Source organism: Mustela putorius, unplaced genomic scaffold, assembly GCF_011764305.1.
Source record: "Mustela putorius furo isolate JIRA1106 unplaced genomic scaffold, ASM1176430v1.1 tig00000224_pilon_pilon_pilon, whole genome shotgun sequence".
Taxonomy (NCBI): domain Eukaryota; kingdom Metazoa; phylum Chordata; class Mammalia; order Carnivora; family Mustelidae; genus Mustela; species Mustela putorius.
The window spans coordinates 23,896,786-23,917,851 of NW_025421321.1; the positions used below are offsets into that span (position 1 = coordinate 23,896,786).

Sequence of the window (21,066 nt, forward strand, 5' to 3'; positions counted from 1 at the left end):
TTGTATTTTTAAAATTATGAGTAAGAGAGAATATTTGCACATATTTATTGGCCCTTTATATTTCTTTCCTTTTTATTTGTTTGTTCTTTGACCATTCTTTTATTAGATGGCTATATATTGATTTTTTTGTATACAAAAAAATTGTATTTTTTGCATACAAAGATTGAATTTTACTATAAATAAATTGTGACTTAATACAAAATGAAAAAATGCTTTAAAAGTAACATATTCATTTGTTGCATAATCTGTGTGTTTAACATTTCTTTTTATTATGTTAGTCACATACAGTACGTCATTAGTTTTTGATGTAGTGTTCTAAGATTCATTGTTTACATATAACACCCAGTGCTCCATGCAATATGTACCCTCCTTAATACTCATCACTAGGCCAATCCATCCCCTACCCCTGACCCTCTAAAACCGTCAGTTGTTTCCCTGAGTCCATAGTCTCTCATAGTTCATCTTCCCCTCTGATTCCCACCCCCCATTTTTCCCTTCCTTCTCCTAATGTCCTCCGTGCTATTCCTTATGTTACACATATAAGTGAGACCATATGATAATTGACTCTCTCTGTTTGAGTTATTTCACTCAGCATAATCTCCTCCAGTCCCATCCATGTTGATACAAAAGCCAGGTATTCATCCTTTCTGATGACTGAGTAATATTCCACTGTACATATGGATTGCATCTTGTTTATCCATTCCTCTGTTGAAGGACATCTCTGCTTTTTCCATCTCTGCATATTCCAGAATATGCTGATATGAACGTAGGGGTATATACAGCCCTTCTTTTCACTACATCTGTATCTTTGGGGTAAATATCCAGTAGTGCAATTGCCAGGTCACATGGTAGCTCTATTTTTATTTTTTTGAGGAACCTCCACACTGTTTTCCAAAGTGGCTACACAAACTTACATTCCCACCAACAGTGTAAGAGGGTTCCCTTTTCTCCACATCCTCCCCAACATTTGTTGTTTCTTGCCTTGTTAATTTTTGCCATTTTAACTGGTATAAGGTGGTATCTTAATGTGGTTTTGATTTGAATTTCACTGATGCCTAATGATGATGAACAGTTTTTCATGTGTGTTAGTCATTTGTATATCTTTTTTTGAGAAGTATCTGTTTATGTTTTCTGCCCATTTTTTGACTTATTTGTTCTTTGGGTGTTGAACTTGAGAAGTCCTTTATAGATCTTGGATATTGGCCCTTTGTCTGTAGTGTCATTTACAAATATCTTCTCCCTTTTGGTGGGTTGCCTCTTTGTTTTGTTGACTATTTCCTTTGCTGTGCAGAAGCTTTTAATCTTGATGAAGTCCGAAGAGTTCATTTTCACTTTTGTTTCCCTTGACTTTGGAGACATGTCTTGAAAGAAGTTGCTATGGTCGATGTCAAAGAGGTTACTGCCTATGTTCTCTTCTAGGATTTTGAAGGATTCCTGTCTCATATTGAAGTCTTTCATCCATTTTGAGTTTATCTTTGTGTATGGTGTAAACAAATGGTTCAGTTTCATTCTTCTGCATGTGGCTGTCCAATTTTCCCAACACCATTTGTTGAAGAGACCATCTTTTTTCCATTGGATATTTTTTCCTGCTTTGTCGAAGATTATTTGACCATAGAGTTTAGAGTCCATATCTGGGCTCTCTACTCTGTTCCACTGGTCTATGTGTCTGTTTTTGTGCCAGTACCATGCTGTCTTGGTGATCACAGCTTTGTAATATAGCTTTTCAGGCAACGTGATGCCCCCCATCTTGTTTTTCTTTTTCAGCATTTCCTTGGTGATTCGGGGTCCTTTTTGGTTCCATACGAATTATAGGGTTGTTTGTTCCAGCACTTTGAAAAATGCTGCTGGTATTTTGATCATGATAGCATTCAAAGTACAGATTGCTCTGGGCAGCATAGACATTTTAACAATGTTTATTCCTCTGATCCATCTTTTTGTGTCTTCTTGCATGTGTCAATTTGGCGTCAGTTTCTTGCCTGAGTATTCTGCAATTCCTAGAGTGTAGATCCTTCATCTCTTTGGTTAGGTTTATTCCAAGGTACCTTCTGGTTTTTGGTGCTATCATAAATGGAATCAATTCCCTAATTTCTCTTTCTGCAGTTTCATTATTAGTGTATAAGAAAGCAACTGATTTTTGTGCTTTGATTTTGTATCCTGCCACATTACTGTAGGAATGTGTAGGAATTCTAGTAATTTGGAGATGGAGTCTTTTGGGTTTTCCACATAAATTATGTCATCTGTGAAGAGAGAGAGACTGACTTCTTCTTTGCCAATATGAATACCTTTTATTTCTTTTTGTTGTCTGATTGCTGTTGCTAGGACTTCTAGTACTATATTGAACAATAGTGGCAAGACTGGACATTCTTGTCATGTTTCTGATCTTAAGGGAAAGGCTCTCAGCTTTTCCTCATTGAGAATGATCTTCACTATAGATTCTTCATAGGTAGATTTTATGAAGTTGAGGAATATTCCCTCTATCCCTATACTCTGAAGGTTTTAATTAGGAAAGGATGCTATATTTTGTCAAATGCCTTTTCTGCATCAATTGAGAGGATCATGTGGTTCTTCCCTTATTAATTTGTTCTGTTACATTGATTTGTGAATGTTGAACCACCTTTGCATCCCAGGGATAAATTGCACCTGGTAGTGATGGATAATCTTTTCAATGGACTGTTGGATCCTGTTAGCTAGTATCTTGTTGAGAATCTTGGCATCTGTATTCATCAGGGATATTGATCTGAAATTCTCCTTTTTGAAGGACTCTGTGCCTGGTTTTGGGATCAAGGTAATGCTGACCTCATAGAAAGAGTCTGGAAGTTTTTCTTCTGTTTCTATTTTTGAAATATCTATTCTCCTGAAGCTATTATTTTCTTAGAATGTTTGGTAGAATTTCCCAGGGAATCCGCCAGGTCCTGGACTCTTGTTTTTTGGGAGGTTTTTGATTACTGGTTCAATCTTGTTACTGGTTATTGGTCTATTCAGGTTGTCAGTTTCTTCCTCTTTCAGTCTTGGAAGTTTATAGGTTTCCATAAATGCATCCATTTCTTCTAGGTTGTTTAACTTATTGGCATAGAGCTCTTGATGATTTCTGATGATTGTTTTTATTTCCTTGGAATTAGTCATGATCTCACCCCTTTCATTTATAATTTTATTATTTGGGGTCTTTTCTTTCTTTTGGATAAGTCTGGCCAGTGGTTTATTGATCTTATTAATTCTTTCAAAGAATCATCTTCTGGTTTCATTGATGTGTTCTGCTATATTTCTGGCTTCTAACTCATTGATCTCTGTTCTAATCTTAATTATTTCTCTCCTCGTGCAGGACTTAGGCTTAATTTGCTGTTGATTCTCCAGTTCTTTAAAGTGTAAGGAGAGTTTGTATATTCGGGATTTTTCTATTTTTTTGAGTGAGGCTTTGATGGCTACATATTTCCCCCTTAGGATGAACTGATGTGTTTTCATTCTCATTGGTTTCCATGAATTGTTTAAGTTCTTCTTTGATTTCCTGGTTGACCCAAACATTCTTGAGCAGGATGGTCTTTAGCTTCCAAGTGTATGAATTTCTTCCAAACCTTTTCTTGTGATTGAGTTCCAGTTTCAAAGCATTGTGTTCTGAGAATACAATGTGCAAGGAATAATCTCTATCTTTTGGTATCAGTTGAGACCTGACTTGTGACCCAGGATGTAGTCTCTTCAGGAGAAAATTCCATGTGCACTTGAGAAGAATGAGTATTCTGTTGGGCGCCTGGGTGGTTCAGTGGGTTAAGCTGCTGCCTTCGGCTCAGGTCATGATTTCAGGGTCCTGGGATCGAGTCCCACATTGGGCTCTCTGCTCGGCAGGGAGCCTGCTTCCCTCTCTCTCTCTCTCTCTGCCTGCCTCTCCATCTACTTGTGATCTCTCTCTGTCAAATAAATAAATAAAATCTTTAAAAAAAAAAAAAAGAATGAGTATTCTGTTTTAGGGTGGAATGTTCTGTATATATCTATGAGTTCCTTCTGGTCCAATGTGTCATTCAATGCTCTTGTTTATTGATTTTCTGCTTGGATGATCTATTACTGAGAGTGGCATGTTAAGATCTGCTACTATTAATGTATTCTTATTAATATGACTCTATCTTGATTAACAGTTTTTTTATGTAATTGGTTGCTCCCATGTTATGGGCATAGATATTTACAATTGTTAGATCCTATCTTTGGACAGACCCTTGAAGAGTGATACAGTGTCCTTCTTCATCTCTCATTACAGTCTTTGTTTTAAAATTCCTATTCTAAGATTTGGAAATTTCTCTAGTATTTAAAATTTAGCTTCATTGCCACTGCTATCACAAAGCTGTCCCTGAGTACCACCTTGTCTAGAAATTAACCCCATCCAGTTCCTTTCCCTTTATATTAAAATCCCATTGCTCATTACATTCTGAATCACAGTTATTTTTATCTTTCTCCAAACTCTTCCATTAGATTGTGAGTTACTGAAGGAAAAAACCTCCTTTTAGATATCTGTGTATGCATTCCAGTATCAGGGATATGCTTTGCATACAGTGCTACTTAAATATTTATTGAATCAAAATGAATTAACAGGTACAGTTTGATTATGCAGTCCTTAACTAATACTCTTCATGAAACAAGGAGGTAAAATTAAAGCACTTTAGCTAGAACTCCTAGATCTGCCATCTCCAGACCAGAGCCATACCTGTAAAGGGCTGACTGCAGGAACAGCACACAATTCAAGTTTTAGGGCTTGTACCTTAGGGCTTGCAACATGACAGGTGACCAGAACACTCCCAGGTAAGTAGGTAGGTCAGGGAGATGGTTCCTAGCAACTGGGGTACCAGGCTTGGAAACATGGTAAAAAGTGGCTCTCCATTAGATACAAATACATATTGTAAACAGAGCTGAATCCCTGAACAGCACAACCATTCTGCCCCTACCAGTGACATAGATTTCTTCTTGACCATACTTCTGGTTGATAAAGTTCTTAATGATGTTGAAGACCAGCTACAAGCAGGTAGTCAGACTCTCAACTGGCTAAATACATGGAGTTATCATCCTAGATGGATTAGTCATTGCAACGCAGGGAGCCATTAGTACTGATTCACTGGTTACAGTTGCTCTCCTCTACTTCTCTCTTGAGCCCATTTAAACACCGCTTCCACCCACCAACACTGTTCTTAGTGAGATCATCAGTGACCAGTGTGTTGCTGCCACGTTTAATTCTTAGTCCGTTCTCACCTTACTTGACCTGCCAGCAGCATGGACCCTGTTGATCCCTCCCTGTTCCTGGAGGACTGCTTTTGACTCCTGGCACAGGATGCCCTTGTAGCTTTTCTAGATGCTGCTGCTTTTCTTTGCCGGTTCTTCCTTTGCTTCCTGGGCTTTGAACTTTGTGGTCCCCTAACATAAAGCACACTCCTCAGAACCCTTTCCTTTTCTATATTCATTTTCTTGGCAATGCCATCCAGTTTTATGCCTTTCAGTACTGGCTACCTGCAGACAAATTCCAACCTTATCTTCTCCAGCCAAAGATCCAACTGCTGTACAACGTCTCATGTAGGTGTCTGCTAGTTAATTAGCTCAGTCAGCATTCCAAAACTGAACTTCTGATCTCCCCACCCCCAACCTGCTCTTCTCACAGTCTCTTCATTTCCATGAATCACTTCAACCAAGTAGTTTTCCACCAGTAACTCTGGTGTCATCCTTCAGTCTTCTCTTTTCCTCACACCATGTCCAGTCTGCCAGCAAATCTATTGACTGTATCTTCAAAATACATCCAGAATCTGACCATTTTTCACCCCCCCCCCAAGACACTGTTACTACCCTGAGCAAAATACAGAACTGTTCTGCTCTCTATGGACTATAACATACAGGGTTAATGTGTCAATCCGAGTTAAGAGTCTATATAAAGAACTTAATGCTGAGCAAAATGTGCTCAATATATTTTTATTATTTCTGGTTTCAGACAAGATTTCAAGGAGATAGGACCATTAAAATGGAAGCCATTGGCTCCTTTTCATGCAACTGAATTTTCTTGTTCAACACATGCAATTTCAAGTTTTAAGATTTTAACAGAGTTGAATAAAGTAAGATGTGTTACTGAGCTTAGCTTCTTAGAAGGAAAAACAAAAAAAAATTTGGCTTACCACAAAACTGTCCCAAGAGCCAAAGAAAGGGTTAAATAAATAGTACAATGGCAATTTGAGTCATTGGAATCCTCTAGCCTGAGTAAGAGTAATTTTCAGATAATCTGACACCTTTAGCCTACAAAATATTTTTAAATCAAGGTTACATGAGATTGTTACTTATGATATCACACAGCAATGTATGGCTCTGACTTCGCAACTTGAAAGAACTTGGGGAACAGGAGCAAACTGCTTGACTATTTCTACAGCAACATCTGGGTAATAGCCACCACTTGTACAAAACTGTCTCATACTGTTTACCTGTCATCTCACTTCATCGGTCATCCCAACTAATTGTTTATAGGTAGAAAGTCTGGAAAAGGGGCGCCTGGGTGGCTCAGTGGGTTAAAGCCTCTGCCTTTGGCTCAGGTCATGATCTCAGGATCCTGGGATCGAGCCCCGCATTAGGCTCTCTGCTTGGCGGGGAGCCTGCTTCCCTCTCTCTCTTTCTCTGCCTGCCTTTCTGCCTGCTTGTGATCTCTCTCTGTGTGTCAAATAAATAAAATCTTAAAAAAAAAAAAAAAGTCTGGAAAAATCTTTAGCAGTAATATCTGAAATGTCAACAATATTAAAATAAGCCTGAATGGTATAGGAAGCATCTCAGATAAAGCACAAATTAGACATACATATTTTGCTAATAAAAACCACTGCAGGGGCGCCTGGGTGGCTCAGTGGGTTAAGCTGCTGCCTTCGGCTCAGGTCATGATCTCGGGGTCCTGGGATCGAGTCCCGCATCAGGCTCTCTGCTCGGCAGGGAGCCTGCTTCCTCCTCTCTCTCTCTGCCTGCCTCTCTGCCTGCTTGTGATCTCTGTCTGTCAAATAAATAAATAAAATCTTTAAAATAAATAAATAAATATAAAAACCACTGCACTACAGAAGCAGAAAAATAGTTTCATAGCATTTAGCTTGTCCCTTTTTAATGTCATTTTGGTAATATATGTAGTAAGGTTTTTGAACAGATAAAAAAATGTTCATCTAATTTCATTTTAATGTTTGTGGAAAATCACTTTCTTTACACTTATTTTTTCATTTTTTTCTTTCAGCCTGCACACATTGTGTGTGTATGTGTGTGTCATCTACTATGTGCTGGATAATGAGAAAAAACAATGATGAATTGTTTTTATTACACTTTAGAATTGTAAAAATATAATCTCTTTGTAAAAATATAATCCTTTTACATTTAAGAGCTAGGTTATAATGGCTTTGGATGTTTTAAGAAGGGGAAAATAACTCCAGTATGAAATCATCAGTTAACTGTGCTTAATTTGCTACTAGTTTTTCTTTGTCCAAATTTGATTATGTATTAAACTTTCTGTTCCTCTGATACATACATGATGTATACAACGTAACAATTTTATTTCACATTAGATGTAAAAGTTATAGTAAACTCCCATTGGGACCTGGGGCAGGATTATTTCATGTAGTCCATATACATGTTATATGCTAATATTTATTTTTTATAGGATGTCCTGATAACACATTATATGCTAATTTTTGTTTTGTTTTGTTTTGTTTTGGTAGGATGTCCTGGCTGTGCAAAGTTGGAAGTCCTAGCTCTCGCATTGACCGCACGAACTTTTCTAATGAAAAATTCATTTCTAAGCTTGACTACTCAGATTTTAGTATTCGATACTAATAGAAGAGAAATAAAAATTTTAATGTTTATAATGCACAACACTAGATATTCTTAAGTCTGTATTAGAATATTAATAGAGTGAGTTCAAAAAGGAACTTTCTGTTCTGAAAGGTACAACAGAATGTGTTACTAAAAATGTCTGACACAAATAGTTTTACTCAAGTATGTTTTTAAAAAGTAAAAACTTCGCATTACAAAACATTTAATATGCATATTTAAACTTGCTAATGGAATCTTTAAGTCTAATGAATGTTCTAGCAAACATGTTATTTGGCTAGGCTTAAAATAAAGCTAACCATTTAAGGATTATTTGTCTGAAATGAATTCTAAAACCTTCTGCGTAATATTTTATTATTGAAGTTGAGTCATTTGTTTAAAATAAAGACCCAGTCATTAGATATAAATGTGTGATGATTAGTATAACCATAAAGTCCTATCAATAAAGAATTAATTTTTAAAATCCTGGTTGAGGTTGGAGCTGCTTAACGCTTCCTGTGAACTATATGGTTCTGTATAGTAAGCAGGTGAGTGATGAAACAGATAAGACCCCACAATTACAGTATAACCAGCAGCAAGATTTGTGTCAACAGCTATCTACAATGAATGTCCTATTAACCAGAAAGGGAACTGAGAGTCTAAATAAATCATCCTGTCCCCTAACCTTGACCTATCATTTGGGGATTTTTCATCTGTAAATGGTAATTAATTAAGCAACAGAATAGTTTAAGGGGAAGGTTCATTTCTATACCATAGAATTACACTCTTGAAAGAGGAAGATCTTTAACTCCAAATGCTGGGGAGTTTCAAACGTTTAGGTCAATACATGCATATATCCTTCAAGGATTTCCCAATTTTTCTAACACTGGAATCCTTCATGAAAACAACATTTTACATGAAGTACCTAAAGGAAGTGAAACAGCACAACTAGTAGGATTGAAATGGGCATGGACTTCCCTGCATACCTGCACGCTTGGTCTCACTTGCTGTGCTGCATCTTGTCGGCCTTGCACAATTTCATACACCCTAGGAATACACATTAGAAACCACCATTCCACCTAGGGAACCGATCTCCACTGCTCCTCTCCATGGAGTGGAGCAAGAAAACTTCAGGCCTCTCTCCCTCACCTGCTGCAAGATGAGAACTGACAAAAGGAAATGAAATGGGGCGGACATTGTTTCTTTGAAAGGTTAACCCTGTGGATAATGGTAATATTATCAAATATACATATGACAGTACAACATCAGCGAATGACAAAGATATTTTTTAAACTTTCTAAGAACACTTAATAAAGAACTTTCCTGTTATTCTAGTGTTATCATCATGTTGAGTATTATACTCAACATGTGTCAAATATTATACAGCAGACTCTATTGTGATACTCATTTGAATTTTGCTCTCCTTTTATTTCCCTACTCCTGTTTGAAGGCACAGAGAAAAGCCTTTGTGTTCCCTAAGCTCCGGGAAAGCTTTGGTGCTAGTCTCCTAAAGACAAGGCATCTTCCCAGGTTTTATTTTTAAAGAGGGCATGATGTTATGAGTTGAGAACAAAGATAAACACTTGGCCTTTAGCAGGTAAAAGAGAAGCAGAAGTGGCAAGAGCCCAGGGTAGGAGGAGATTATCCAAGACTTTGGAAAAGGACCAAAGGCTGTGGGTTTCCCAAGAGATGGAGACCTGTGTGTTTTTTCCCTAGTGGCCCCTGTACAGGATAGCTGCACCTGGGGGCGGGGGGAGCTGGAGCATCCAGAAAAGTGGGATCCCAGGCCCAGGGAGTCCTGCACCAGGCAGGATTCCTGTCCCCAAAGTGCTACAAAGCCACCGGTGGCTTGGACAGTCATCCTGGTACCTGGAATGGACTGGAAACCAGGGAAGTCTTGCCTGAATGCTCTTTCTGCATGAGACCCTTTATGTGATCCTTCTGGAAGATGGTAGAAAACCCCAGGGATGACTGAGAATTAACTTCCCACCTCTCAGGATGGGATTTGAAACAGCCTTGATTTGATTTACAGCAAATAAAATAGACATTTCTTGTACACTCGTTTGAAACAAAATTATCTCTTTACCCATAGGAAGACTAAGTGATTTCAGAAAAATACCATCTCAGAAGTGACACCAATATGTCACTTTTTATTACCTCAATACCCTCCGTTAGTTCCCCTGCCAGATCTCTTTGTAAGAAAATCATACTTTGCTGGCACAATCTCCTAAACGCACAAAGAGAACCACATTAGTCAAGGTTGCTTAGTGATGAACACATAACTAAATTCTATTACTGGATGAAGAATGTTGGAAATAATGATTAAAAGTAAGTGTTCATGAACGGGTAGAAAGCGAGAGGGGCAAAAAGAGGTAAACCATGTTATTGAGACCAGGTAACACATCTTACAGGTAAACTTGATAATGTCAGCTTTCACAGTGAACTCACATAGGGAATTTTGAACTTACATATTTTAGATAATAATAAACCTTGACAGGCTTGGTGTTGTCAGATTTAGACATTTAAAAAGCCAAGAAAAAAAAATTAAGCCAAAGATCTTCTTCAGTGACAATTAACCAGGTGTCATGATACTGCACAAGCCCACACCCTCAGAATGGGGGGGGGGTATGATTTGTAAAAGTATATTAAATACTATTTTTTATATTCATATGAAATTGCCTATCTTTTAAAAGCTAGCTCAGGAAATAAAGGTCAGGACAATCTTCTTGGCTGGAGGGAATATGCAAAAGAGACTCTTCACCAGCTGGGGTTTGTAGAAGTGACTGGAGTTGGTGGGGGGGGGCAGACAAGAGATTTTCCTCATTAGGAAGGCTATGGGCTCCTGAGCTTGAAAAGCAGCAATGGAGGTTTCATCTGACACTGGGAATCTCTAAGCTCAGGGGCAGATCCTGCAGCCTGAAGGATCCTAGGGCTTCAAAAGGTAGCTACTTTTTTTTTTTTTAATCAGTATATTTATTTATCAAAGCATCAGGTGATTTCAAAAAGTAGCTACTTGTGGTAACAAAGGGCAGAGAAGCACCGAAGCAAGAAAAGTGACAGGCAGTGGGAGAGAGGAGGGGGATGGGGACACAGCCACTCCGACTAGTTTGTGCCGGAAGCTAGTCGCTGCTGTTATGATGAAATATTTTTAACTGTCTACCGAAGGAATTTTTGAGAAGCACCACCTATCTCTAAGCTCACAATTAGAGACAACAGAACCAGAATCTACTGCCAAATATTAGCGTGTATTTGGAAGGTCTATAGTTCACAAATATATTTCATATGGTAGCTCTCTCTGGTGTCCGTTAATTTAAATATCAAAGAATGTTCATTATTTAGTTCAAGGGAAGCGCTTTCTCCATCTGGAACTAATTTCGGGAACTGCAAATTAGGCAACTTTGTGCAGTAGACAATAGGAATCAGAAGACATGCATTCTGGGCCCAGCCTATCCATTAATTAGCTGTATGCCTAGGTACATTTGCAAAATCATGAGTTTCAACTAAATTGAGACTGTTTGCAGGATTCCCCTAAGCCAGGGGCCTTCCAGGAGGTGGTGCCAGGAGAGATACCGAAGGGCTCTGTGAAAGATGGTCCAGCTGAGGGTCCCAAGATCTGCTCCAGTCAGAGCAGCCCTGCTCTCCTCTCTTCTGTGTATTAGGATTCTCCCTAAGACATCTGAGAACAACATGTCCTCAAAGAAACACAAACAACAAGACACTGAATTTAGGATCTGGGGTCTTCTTTTCTGAGTGTCTAAACATGTTAACTGGAATTCATGTCCTGTTCTCTCATCGAACCAGTGTGGCATGTAGGGTCTACCTTTAGCCTCTTCCACAGAAACGTGCATAGTTTATGAAAAGTACTATAAATTCTTCGTTTTTGCAATGGCCTCCATAAAGGTCCATGGTAGCTAAAATATTTCTGAAATTGATTTCCTTGGTTTTGTTTCTATGTTACCAAAATGAAAAACATACAGGAGGAAATACAGATATGTAATTAGTGGGTTAATTAAAATGTATTTTACAAGCATATCTTGGATATCTTTATTTTAACCTGACATTTAGAATTATGTGTTAGAGGTAATTTTCCTTTTCTTAATGGATTCAAATTGTTTGGAATAAAACCAGAATCTGAGAAAAATTTTAAACTTTAGAAATAAAAAGCCTACTTACTGTGTGATTGGATTAGCAGGTTTTTCTACAGAAAATGGGTTTCCCCCTGGCTTGGAGATATGATTTACGCTCTCTCTGCTGCTAAACACATACATGATTGGTTGGATGTCCAAGATGCTGCTTTTATCCTCCAACTATGTTTTCCTTTTATTAACTTTATTTTCCATGGTGTCATGATGGACATTGCCAGAAGCAGTGAACACAAGCCTCCAATAAGATAGCTGATGCTTCCCCCCTTTCTCTCTCTCTCTCTTTTTTTTTTAAACAAATACTAGAAATGCATAGGGAAAGAGAAGATGCAAGAGATTAATTGTATTGGAAATAGAGTTTCTGTTTCAAAACAAATATTAAAAGCAAGGATTACAGGGGGATAAAAAGATATAGTTTATAAAAAATAAAAAATTTTAAAAAAAGCAAGGATTACAGTCAGTCATTTGGTCATTTGCAAGCTTCAAGGCCAAATTTCTAAATGAATTCAGTGTGCATTAATCTGGATTAACAATATGCTTGCAATGCTTCTCCAGGCCATCGGCATAAACAGGTAGACACAATGTACCATCAGTTTTGAGATGCAGTATCTACAACAATCAGAATCAATGGAATAGAAATCCTACTTTTCGAGTATGATTTTCTGAGGTAGCAAGCGAAGAACCAAGCCCTCGCTCTGTTCCCTGATCACAACTACGGTTCTTTCTCCACTAACTGGGGTCATCTTGCTTCTCAATCCAAGCCCACAGGAAAGGGAAGGATGCAGGCAATGGCATCCTGGATGGGAAACGAGGCCGGGTAGCTCCTTACACGTTCACCTGATAATGGTTTGAACTTCATAAGTGATTTTACACATCCTTTCCTATGTGTATTTCATAATTTAAAAAGATTAAGTCTCTTAGAAATCTCATAGCAAAAATAACAAAATACTGGATTGGGCAAGATCAAAGCACTGCAGTTAAGGTAAAGGCAACATTATCCTTTAGAGTCTGGTGAAGTACACACCTCAAAAAGTTATTTATTATAGGAAAAAATTTTCAGTGAACATCTGCTTTTGTCCTTGACAGCATGCAATGAAAATTGATTTTTGAAAGAAAGATTGTTGTGGGGGAGGGGAGATGTATAGATTAAAATAAAATATATGGATTAAGGGAAATCAGCTGAGATGTGAAAATCATTCTGAAGAGCAGGTAACACCCACATACAGGCACACACTTAAGCTGCGGACAGACTATAGGGAACCCAGAAGGGAACGGGGGAATGGCAATCCATTTTGGAATTAGGAACTGGCAAATGTCAGTGACGGGAGAGCCGTAGTTGCTAATCCCAGCTGATTATCAGAATTACCCAGGAAGCCTTTTAAACACACAGATTACTAGGCCTCAACCCAGATCTAAGGTATCAGAATCTTTCATGGCTTTTGTCCCTGAATCTGTAGGTTTAAAAAAATACCCGCAGGTGATTTTGATATCAGGCAGGCTGTGGAAATGCTGGAGTAGAGAGTTATCTAAAAACATCGGCAGGAAAGTGAAAGAAAGAACAATGAAAAAATATGAGAGCGGAAATGCGTGTTTAGAAGAAAGGAGCAGGGGCGCCTGGGTGGCTCAGTGGGCTAAGCCGCTGCCTTCGGCTCAGGTCATGATGTTGGGGTCCTGGGATTGAGTCTCTGCTCAGCAGGGAGCCTGCTTCCCTCTCTCTCTCTCTCTCTGCCTGCCTCTCCATCTACTTGTGATCTCTGTCAAATAAATAAATAAAATCTTTAAAAAAAAAATAGAAAAAAGGAGCATATAAATCAGTTAAAGTGCAGGGTAAAAAAGCCAAAATAATTGAAACAGAAGGAAAAATCAGTTATGACAGAAGAAAACGTTCTTGAGTTAAAGAATACAGCTACAAAGTATACAGTATAGAGTTATATATTTAGGAAGGAGTTAAGTTTTAAGCAAAAATTACTGTAGAGAGGCCCGTACATAAAGTCTGGCTAAAAAATATTTATTAAGACAAACAAGGCCCTTTGGCATTCACCTCGCAAAGAACCTAATGGCTGCCCAGCAACCGTTCTGTTTCTCTCATCCCCACCCTCCTAAACAATGATTTCATTCCGCCGTGGCTTTGCTTCCTGTTTCTATCAGAAGAGAGACTTTCTTTTTTTTTTAAAGATTTTATTTATTTGACAGAGAGAGAGAGACAGTGAGAGGAGGAACACAAGCAGGGGGAGTGGGAGAGGGAGAAGCAGGCTTCCTGCTGAGCAGGGAGCCCGACGGGGGGCATGATCCCAGGACCCCTGGATCATCACCTAAGCCTAGAGGCAGATGCTTAACAACTAAGCCACCCAGGTGCCCCAGAAGAGAGAATTTCCACAAGCTCCTACTGTTCTACTCATCCACCTCCCCACACTGGTACCCAAGTACTTCCTTGAATTTCCTGCTGATGACTATCGAGGAACCATGTGGGGTTACCCCAGGGAAGGCAATGCTGGGATCCCATTCCCTCAAGGATGCTGCTCCTGCATTCTCACTCCTCTCCAGCAATTTGTGTCTTCTACTGAATGAGTCTTTGCCATCAATCTACAAACATGCTATTATTTCTCCTTCCCTTGACCCCTCCCTCTACCACCACATAGCTCTTCCTTTTACAGACCAACTCCTCAAAGAGCAGTCTATACTGGCTGTAATCCAGCTTCCATTATGCTCTTGCTTCCCCCTCTCTTCTACCGACACCCCTCTTATCCTGAATGATTTTGTCTCATTGTTGCTAACTCCATTGCTCCATTCTCTAGTTTTCTCTTACTTAAACCCATCAGCACTTTTTCCAATTGGCTTCTTGGACATCACACTTTTTTGATTTCCCTCTGACTTCATTATTTACACCTTTTCAGTCTTCTTGGTTATTTCTCCTATTCTAACTTTGTGCCATTGGAGGATCTGAGAGCTTAGGTCCTAGATATCTTCTCTTCTTAATCTGTACTCATCCCTTTGGCAATATTATCCAATCTCATAACTTTAAAGATTCTCTTTGACACACAGAGAGAAACAGCACAAGCAGGGGGCATGGCAAAGGGAGGAGCAGGCTCCACGCTGAGCAGGGAGCCCCATGTGGGGGCTCTATCCTAGAGCTCTGGGATCATGACCTGAGGTGAAAGCAGACCCTTAGCTGACTGAGCCACCCAGGTGCCCCTCCAATCTCCTAACTTTAAATATCATGTGCATGTTGATTACTGCAAAATTTACATTTCCTACTCAGGCTTATTCTCTTACTTCAGGTTCATAAAACCAACAGCCTACTCAACATTGCCAACCGGACTTCTGTTAGACATCTCAAATATTCATGTCTCACACTGAGTTCCAAATTTACTCCCCCGACAGACTCCCCACCTCACTGATAGTCCCTCCTACAGACTTCTCCATCTCTGTTGATGGTGACACACCACAGTTGGCATTGCTCAAGGGCAAAAACTGAGGGGGTGGAGGGGGTAGATAGTCATCTTTGACTTTTCTCTTTCATTCATTCCCCTGTTATCTCTTTCTCCAAATATACTTAATTTGCTTAAAAATAATCCAGTAGGAGGAAGGGAGGGGCAGACAGTGGCTGAGGTATAGATAAAACAAGATTAAACACGAGCTGACATCTACTAGAAAGTGGGCACATAGAGCGTTAGACCATTCCCTCTCTTCTCCTTTGTATTTTCCAGCTAAAAAATAGATGCTCAAATCCAACCACTTCTCATTAACTGCAGGGCAACACGCCCGACCCCAGTACCCATCAATGCTCTCATAGTTTCCTATCTGAACTCCCTGCTTCTGCCTTTGTCCTTCTTCAGCCTATGCTCAACATAAGCCAAGTGATACTGTTAAAACAGAAATGAGATTGTGTCACTCTTTGGCTTACAATCTTCCGATTGCCATCTATTTTAAGTAAAAGCCACAATGGTTACAATGCATTACAATCAGACAATCTGGCCTCCGCTATGTCTTTGACTTCATCTCCTACCGCTCTTCCCTTGCTCACTTGCTCCAGCCTCATGGACCTTGTTCGTGTTCCTTGCTAGTTCCAGGGATCCTCGGCACGTCTTCCACTTAGTAATTTCTCTGACTTAAATGCTCTTCTCGCAGACATCCACAGATACCACTCCAGGTCTCTGGGTAAATGTCACTTTATCAACCAGCCTTTCTCTGCTCACCTATGTAAATTGTCACTCATTCCCCTAGATAGTTCTCACTTTCTCCATGGTGCCTATCACTAATAGTCTACATATTATTTATTATTTTCATCCTAATGTAAGCTACTTTAGAGCAGGATGTAAATTTGTACCCCCTGCTGTATTTGTAGCACCTAGGATAGAGCATAGCCATTGTAGGTGCTCAAGAGTTTGTTGTATTAAATATAGAAAAAGAAATAGTCCCCCAAAGACTTAAACTAAGATGACAAAAGACTCGATCTGAAAGACCCGCGGATCCCCTTACCCAAGAATTCAACACTGCCACAGGATGCAAACAGCAAGAGGTTCTTTATTGTTACGCAGGCGCCTGCGGGTGGTCAGCGCGCGCCTGCGGGTGGTCAGCAGCTCCTGCTAGCTGAGCACACCTGGCTGGGGTGGTGCAGGATTTTTATAGACAGGTACATACAAGTCCCGGATGGGATGGGGCCGATTGGCTGACAATTTGAACATTTGAAAAAAAGGCATACTTGGTGTTAGTGGATTGGCCCTGGAAGACCCCCTCACGCGAAGAGAAAGGCGGGAAGGGGAAACAAAGAGGGGAAGTTTGACCTTATTACTCAGCAGAAAGACATCCTGCCTACCTGACTGTGCAGCCCCCTGTCTACGTGACCTACGTGACCATGCAGCCCCCTTGCCTATGTGACCATGCCTCGGCTATTAGGAGCAGGTATCTTGTTCAAACAGGAGTCAAGTGTCATGCCCTAAAAGCCAAGCGGTTACAGAAAGGCAAAAGAGCAGTTACATTGAATTCAACCCTGGGGGAAGGGTCTTTTCATTGCAAGGGGAGGAGGGGTACTCTTACACAACAAAAGAGCAGTTAATTAGTTAACGACGGGGGGGGGGGGTGTCTTTCAGATCTTCATGAAAATATATGAAAGATGTTTTCAATTCCCTATGCACATTTCTCCCATAATCAACTATATGTTATGAAACACATAGGTGACAACTTCCGCTATCATTTGTGATATAGTGATAAGCCCTAGACTTAACCTCCCATGGTAAATTCTAGAACACGCACAAAATATACAGAACTGTTTCCAGACATCGGGCCACAGGCCACGCAGGACTGAGATCCCAATGAAAGGGGAACAAATGAGGTGAGCCCTTCAGTTGCCATTATTTTCTACCTAGATGCAATTTCTAGACTGTAGGAGCAGAAAGAAGGAATCCATACAGTGTGTGGAGGCCTTGCTGAAGAGAAGACACAGAATAGGGTTTAGGGAGGCACTGCTACCTGTGGCTAGTGGCTGCCATATTAGACGGCACAGCTCTAGACCGATGAGGGAAACATGGAAACAAATCCACTGACAGTGAACACTGGTGTCTCTAGCAGGTCAAATTGTGCTTTATTTATACCTATGGTTACCAAATTTTTTTTTATAGTAAGCATGTGTTCTTTTATAATATGAAAAAAAAAAAACCCTCTTGAAAGCATGTGTACATCAAATTCCTAATACCTAATTTAGAATTTTAAGTGGTGATTTCACCAGAAAGTTTTTAGAATTAAACTCTAATAGTAGAGAAACTGAATTAGCACTTAATCTTTAGAAGCAGGGTTCATCTCTGGGTAGGAATTTCTATGCCAACGAAGAGTTGAGCAAAATGGAACTCTCATTTGGTTTCAAATTTTCATGTGCAAGTGAAAGGAGTAGTTTCTTTACAATAGTTCCTCTGTACAGTGATGGATCTAGATAGGATTATTTGTAAGAAGTACAAGAAAGCCATTCTATCTTAGAGATGGAATGGATTATTCTGACAATATAAAAATCAGTGAAATTTTGAAATTTTCAGTCATTTTTCTAACTATATCACATTTATAAGGGGAAGAGCTTTGTGTTTACAGTTGCATAGAATTTAACAAATATTTTAATAAAGTAGAACAATAAAATCAGTTTAATGGACTTAAATTGAAATGAATAAAAGACTTTATGTTAGATTTTTTTTTTTTAGAAAATGGAGGGGATATTCTGTCAATTCTTTCAATTTGTCTACGACCTCCTCACATTTCCTCCTTCACACCAATTTGCTTCAATTTAGCAACAATAAGACCTCTTAATGGGCCCCATTAGTGCCTAAAATATGCGGCCTGAATAATACATTTGAGACATCAGCATTCTGGTATTTAGGCCTTAGCTTAACTCTGATTTTAAAAAGAATGTCAGTGTTCCATTTGTTTTATTGTTTTACCCATTGTTTGAAAACAGAGTGGAAAAAAACCACATTAGCTCTTCACAGAATGTCAGCAATTGGGGGTAACTCTAACTGTGTAGAGCTGTCAATCCTCAGCACATCACAGGGATTGAATTCAGCAGTGCGAGGGCAGTACGTGGGCGGAGCTGCCAGCCATGAGTTCAAACTCTTCACTGATAACAAGTTTAAATTCTACCAAGCACATCCTTTAGGGCTCAAAGCTTTGCTACATTTAAGAAATTAACCACGTCCAAGGACAGAACTTGGGTGTATTAAATGGTATTCATAGAACTAAAACTGACAAAATCACTTTGAGATAGGACTGGTCATTTTAATGCAAATCATGTTTTTCAAAACCATAATGTTCATGGTTTTTTAAGTGCCGACTCTCCCTGAGTAGCGCCCAATCTTACTGGGAAGTTCGACCTTCACAAACACACATCTAGAGTAAAATTCCAAGGTCATGAACGAATGATGTTATGTTAGTATAATCTGTGTGGTGTGAATCCTAAAAAATTAAGGTCCAATATATATGCTGCCTTGACACTGGATGACCCAACGGCAAATCTTTCTTCACTCCCAGGGAAAAGATTCGCTGGCCTAACAACCTCCCTTCCAAGGGACCAGATGCACTTCCTGCTTATCTCTGAATAACAAGTTTTAGTTCCCTGCCAGTCTGCCAAATTAGTCAAACAAGCCAATCACATTTCCCAGGGGAAACCAGGGGTGACCTTATCCTCCTGACACTACAAAGCCTGCCTCCTAGAGCTACGGGGTGTTCATCACGTTGTTGATGCAACAACCCCCACCTGCTGGGCATGGTGTCCATCTCTGTGGCTATGAGTATGTGTGACTAGTAAACTGTGGATGGTGTCGTCTGTCCAGTGTCAGGAGTCAGGTGTTCAGCCATCCCTGTAACTGTAGGCTGGACTCTCGCCCTCATCAACAGGGTGAATGGGAGAATATTAGAATAGACTAACTCTCTTAATACTGCAGAACATCTAGCTTTAGAAGAAGATCCTTACAGTGGTTGTCTAAAACGTTTATGTGAACTAGGTTGGACTGGATGGAGAAGGACATTGAGGGCTTGGTTTTACACATCGCTTTGGTTAAAGCCATGGTATTCTTTTCCAAATTTTCCCAAAGAATTTGGGATTCTCTGCCAAAGAAGTATATTGACAAGAGATGACAGCCCAACAGCAAACAAAGTCATGATTTCATGAGCTGGACAAGGACCCAGTTCAACAATGGAGTAAAAGTAGACTATGACTAAAAGCTAGATTACAGAAGCTAGTTTGAAGTAGGAGGCCAAAGCAAGCCCTCTTACTCCTCATGTGTTCTCCCTTGAGTTCTAGACCCTTTCTAAATAGTTGCAGGATTCTGACAACTGCTTCATCAGCTCCATCCAGCTGTAGGTAGAATGGAGTGTTAAATTGGCCAGGCTAGCTGAGAAAGACCCTTTCTGGTTTATCCAGTTCCTGGAGACAGGAAGTGCACCAACCCTGAGCAATGACCTTTAATGCAGTGATCCTCCCTGCTGGTAAAATGGCCCCAATCAGCGTCCAGTCCTGAAAGTCTGTGCAGCAAGTGTGTTCTCTGGTGGAATGAAAGTGGGTGCAGAGAGGGATACTGGAAGTGCAGCAACAGCTTCCTTTTAAACCATGAACAAAAGTCAAAGTCCCCTTTTCCAAACAGGCGGGAACAGAGTCTAGGTAAGGTAACTAGATATGTAAACAGAGTAATGCAGAAATGAGGATGGTTTATGGTAAAATACTGTTTGGACTAGAGGATCCAAACTGTGGAGCTGTGAGATCAGTAGGGCCAGTGTGAAGAGCCATGCTTCATAAGAGTGCCAAGTCCAAAGCCAAAAGAGGGCTGGAAAAATATGCCCCCAAAATATGCAGCCTGATTTTTAAAAATGTAACTTTTCTTGCATAAATACCAAGGTTTCAGGACACTCCAGGAGTCCAAGTTTTGGTACCCATAACTCTCAGTGAAAAATTCCAGAAGCAGGGATAAACCTGTGGGCTGGCAAACCAATAACGAGGACTATGTAAGACTTACTGGGTACTTTTGTCATTTATTCAGGAAATATCTAACAAGAATATGCCAGATCCCAAGCACTGTGCCTGAAGCTGGGTGTAAAGAGAGGAGTATGAAACAATCTCAACTCTTAAGACATTTATTTTTTAATGGTAATGCTGACAGATAAGTGGCTGAGCACCTACCATGTGTCACGTAGTACACACGGACCATCTTAGGTCAGCCTCAGAAAAACACTAGGAGTAAGACAGGGACAATCATTATTACCACTTTTTGATGAGGAAATGAAGGTTCAGAAAGGTAAAACTTGCTCAAAGTCATGTCATCAAGGAGTGGTTCCAACTTTAGGGCAAGGTTTCTGTTATGCTATATTCCTGCAAAACTGAATGAGAAGCAAAAAGGATATTAAAAATAAGTAGAATTTCAGTTCTATCCATATTCAGTTCAAAATAAAAGATCATAATGGGTGGGGTGCCTGGGTGGCTCAGAAGGTTAAGTGTCTGACTCTCTGACTCTGGATTTCAGTTCAGGTCAGGATCTCAGGGTTGTGAGATGGAGTCTGTGTGGGGCTGGGCTTGGAGCCTGCTTCGGAGTCTCTCTTTCCCTCTTCCTCTGCCCTTCTCCCTGCCCCCACCCCCTTCCTCTCTAAACAACGACAATAACAACAGCAA

At 39.8% G+C, this 21,066-nt stretch overlaps 1 protein-coding gene across 2 annotated transcripts in view; it reads left to right on the forward strand.

Annotated features, from left to right (window-relative positions):
* The window catches only part of ACYP2 (acylphosphatase 2), a 176,936-nt gene extending 168,662 nt beyond the window's left edge, over nt 1-8,274 (forward strand). The window contains exon 5 of one of the 2 annotated variants that reach the window (XR_201055.3): nt 7,695-7,790. Coding sequence is in view for 1 of the 2 variants with exons in the window: in XM_004775682.3 (XP_004775739.1) it covers nt 7,695-7,809 (115 nt within the window). In the remaining variant the exon portion in view is untranslated. Of the gene's footprint in view, nt 1-7,694 lie in introns of both variants that reach the window. The other variant, XM_004775682.3, reaches the window with a different exon arrangement.
* The last annotated feature ends 12,792 nt before the right edge of the window (nt 8,275-21,066 follow it).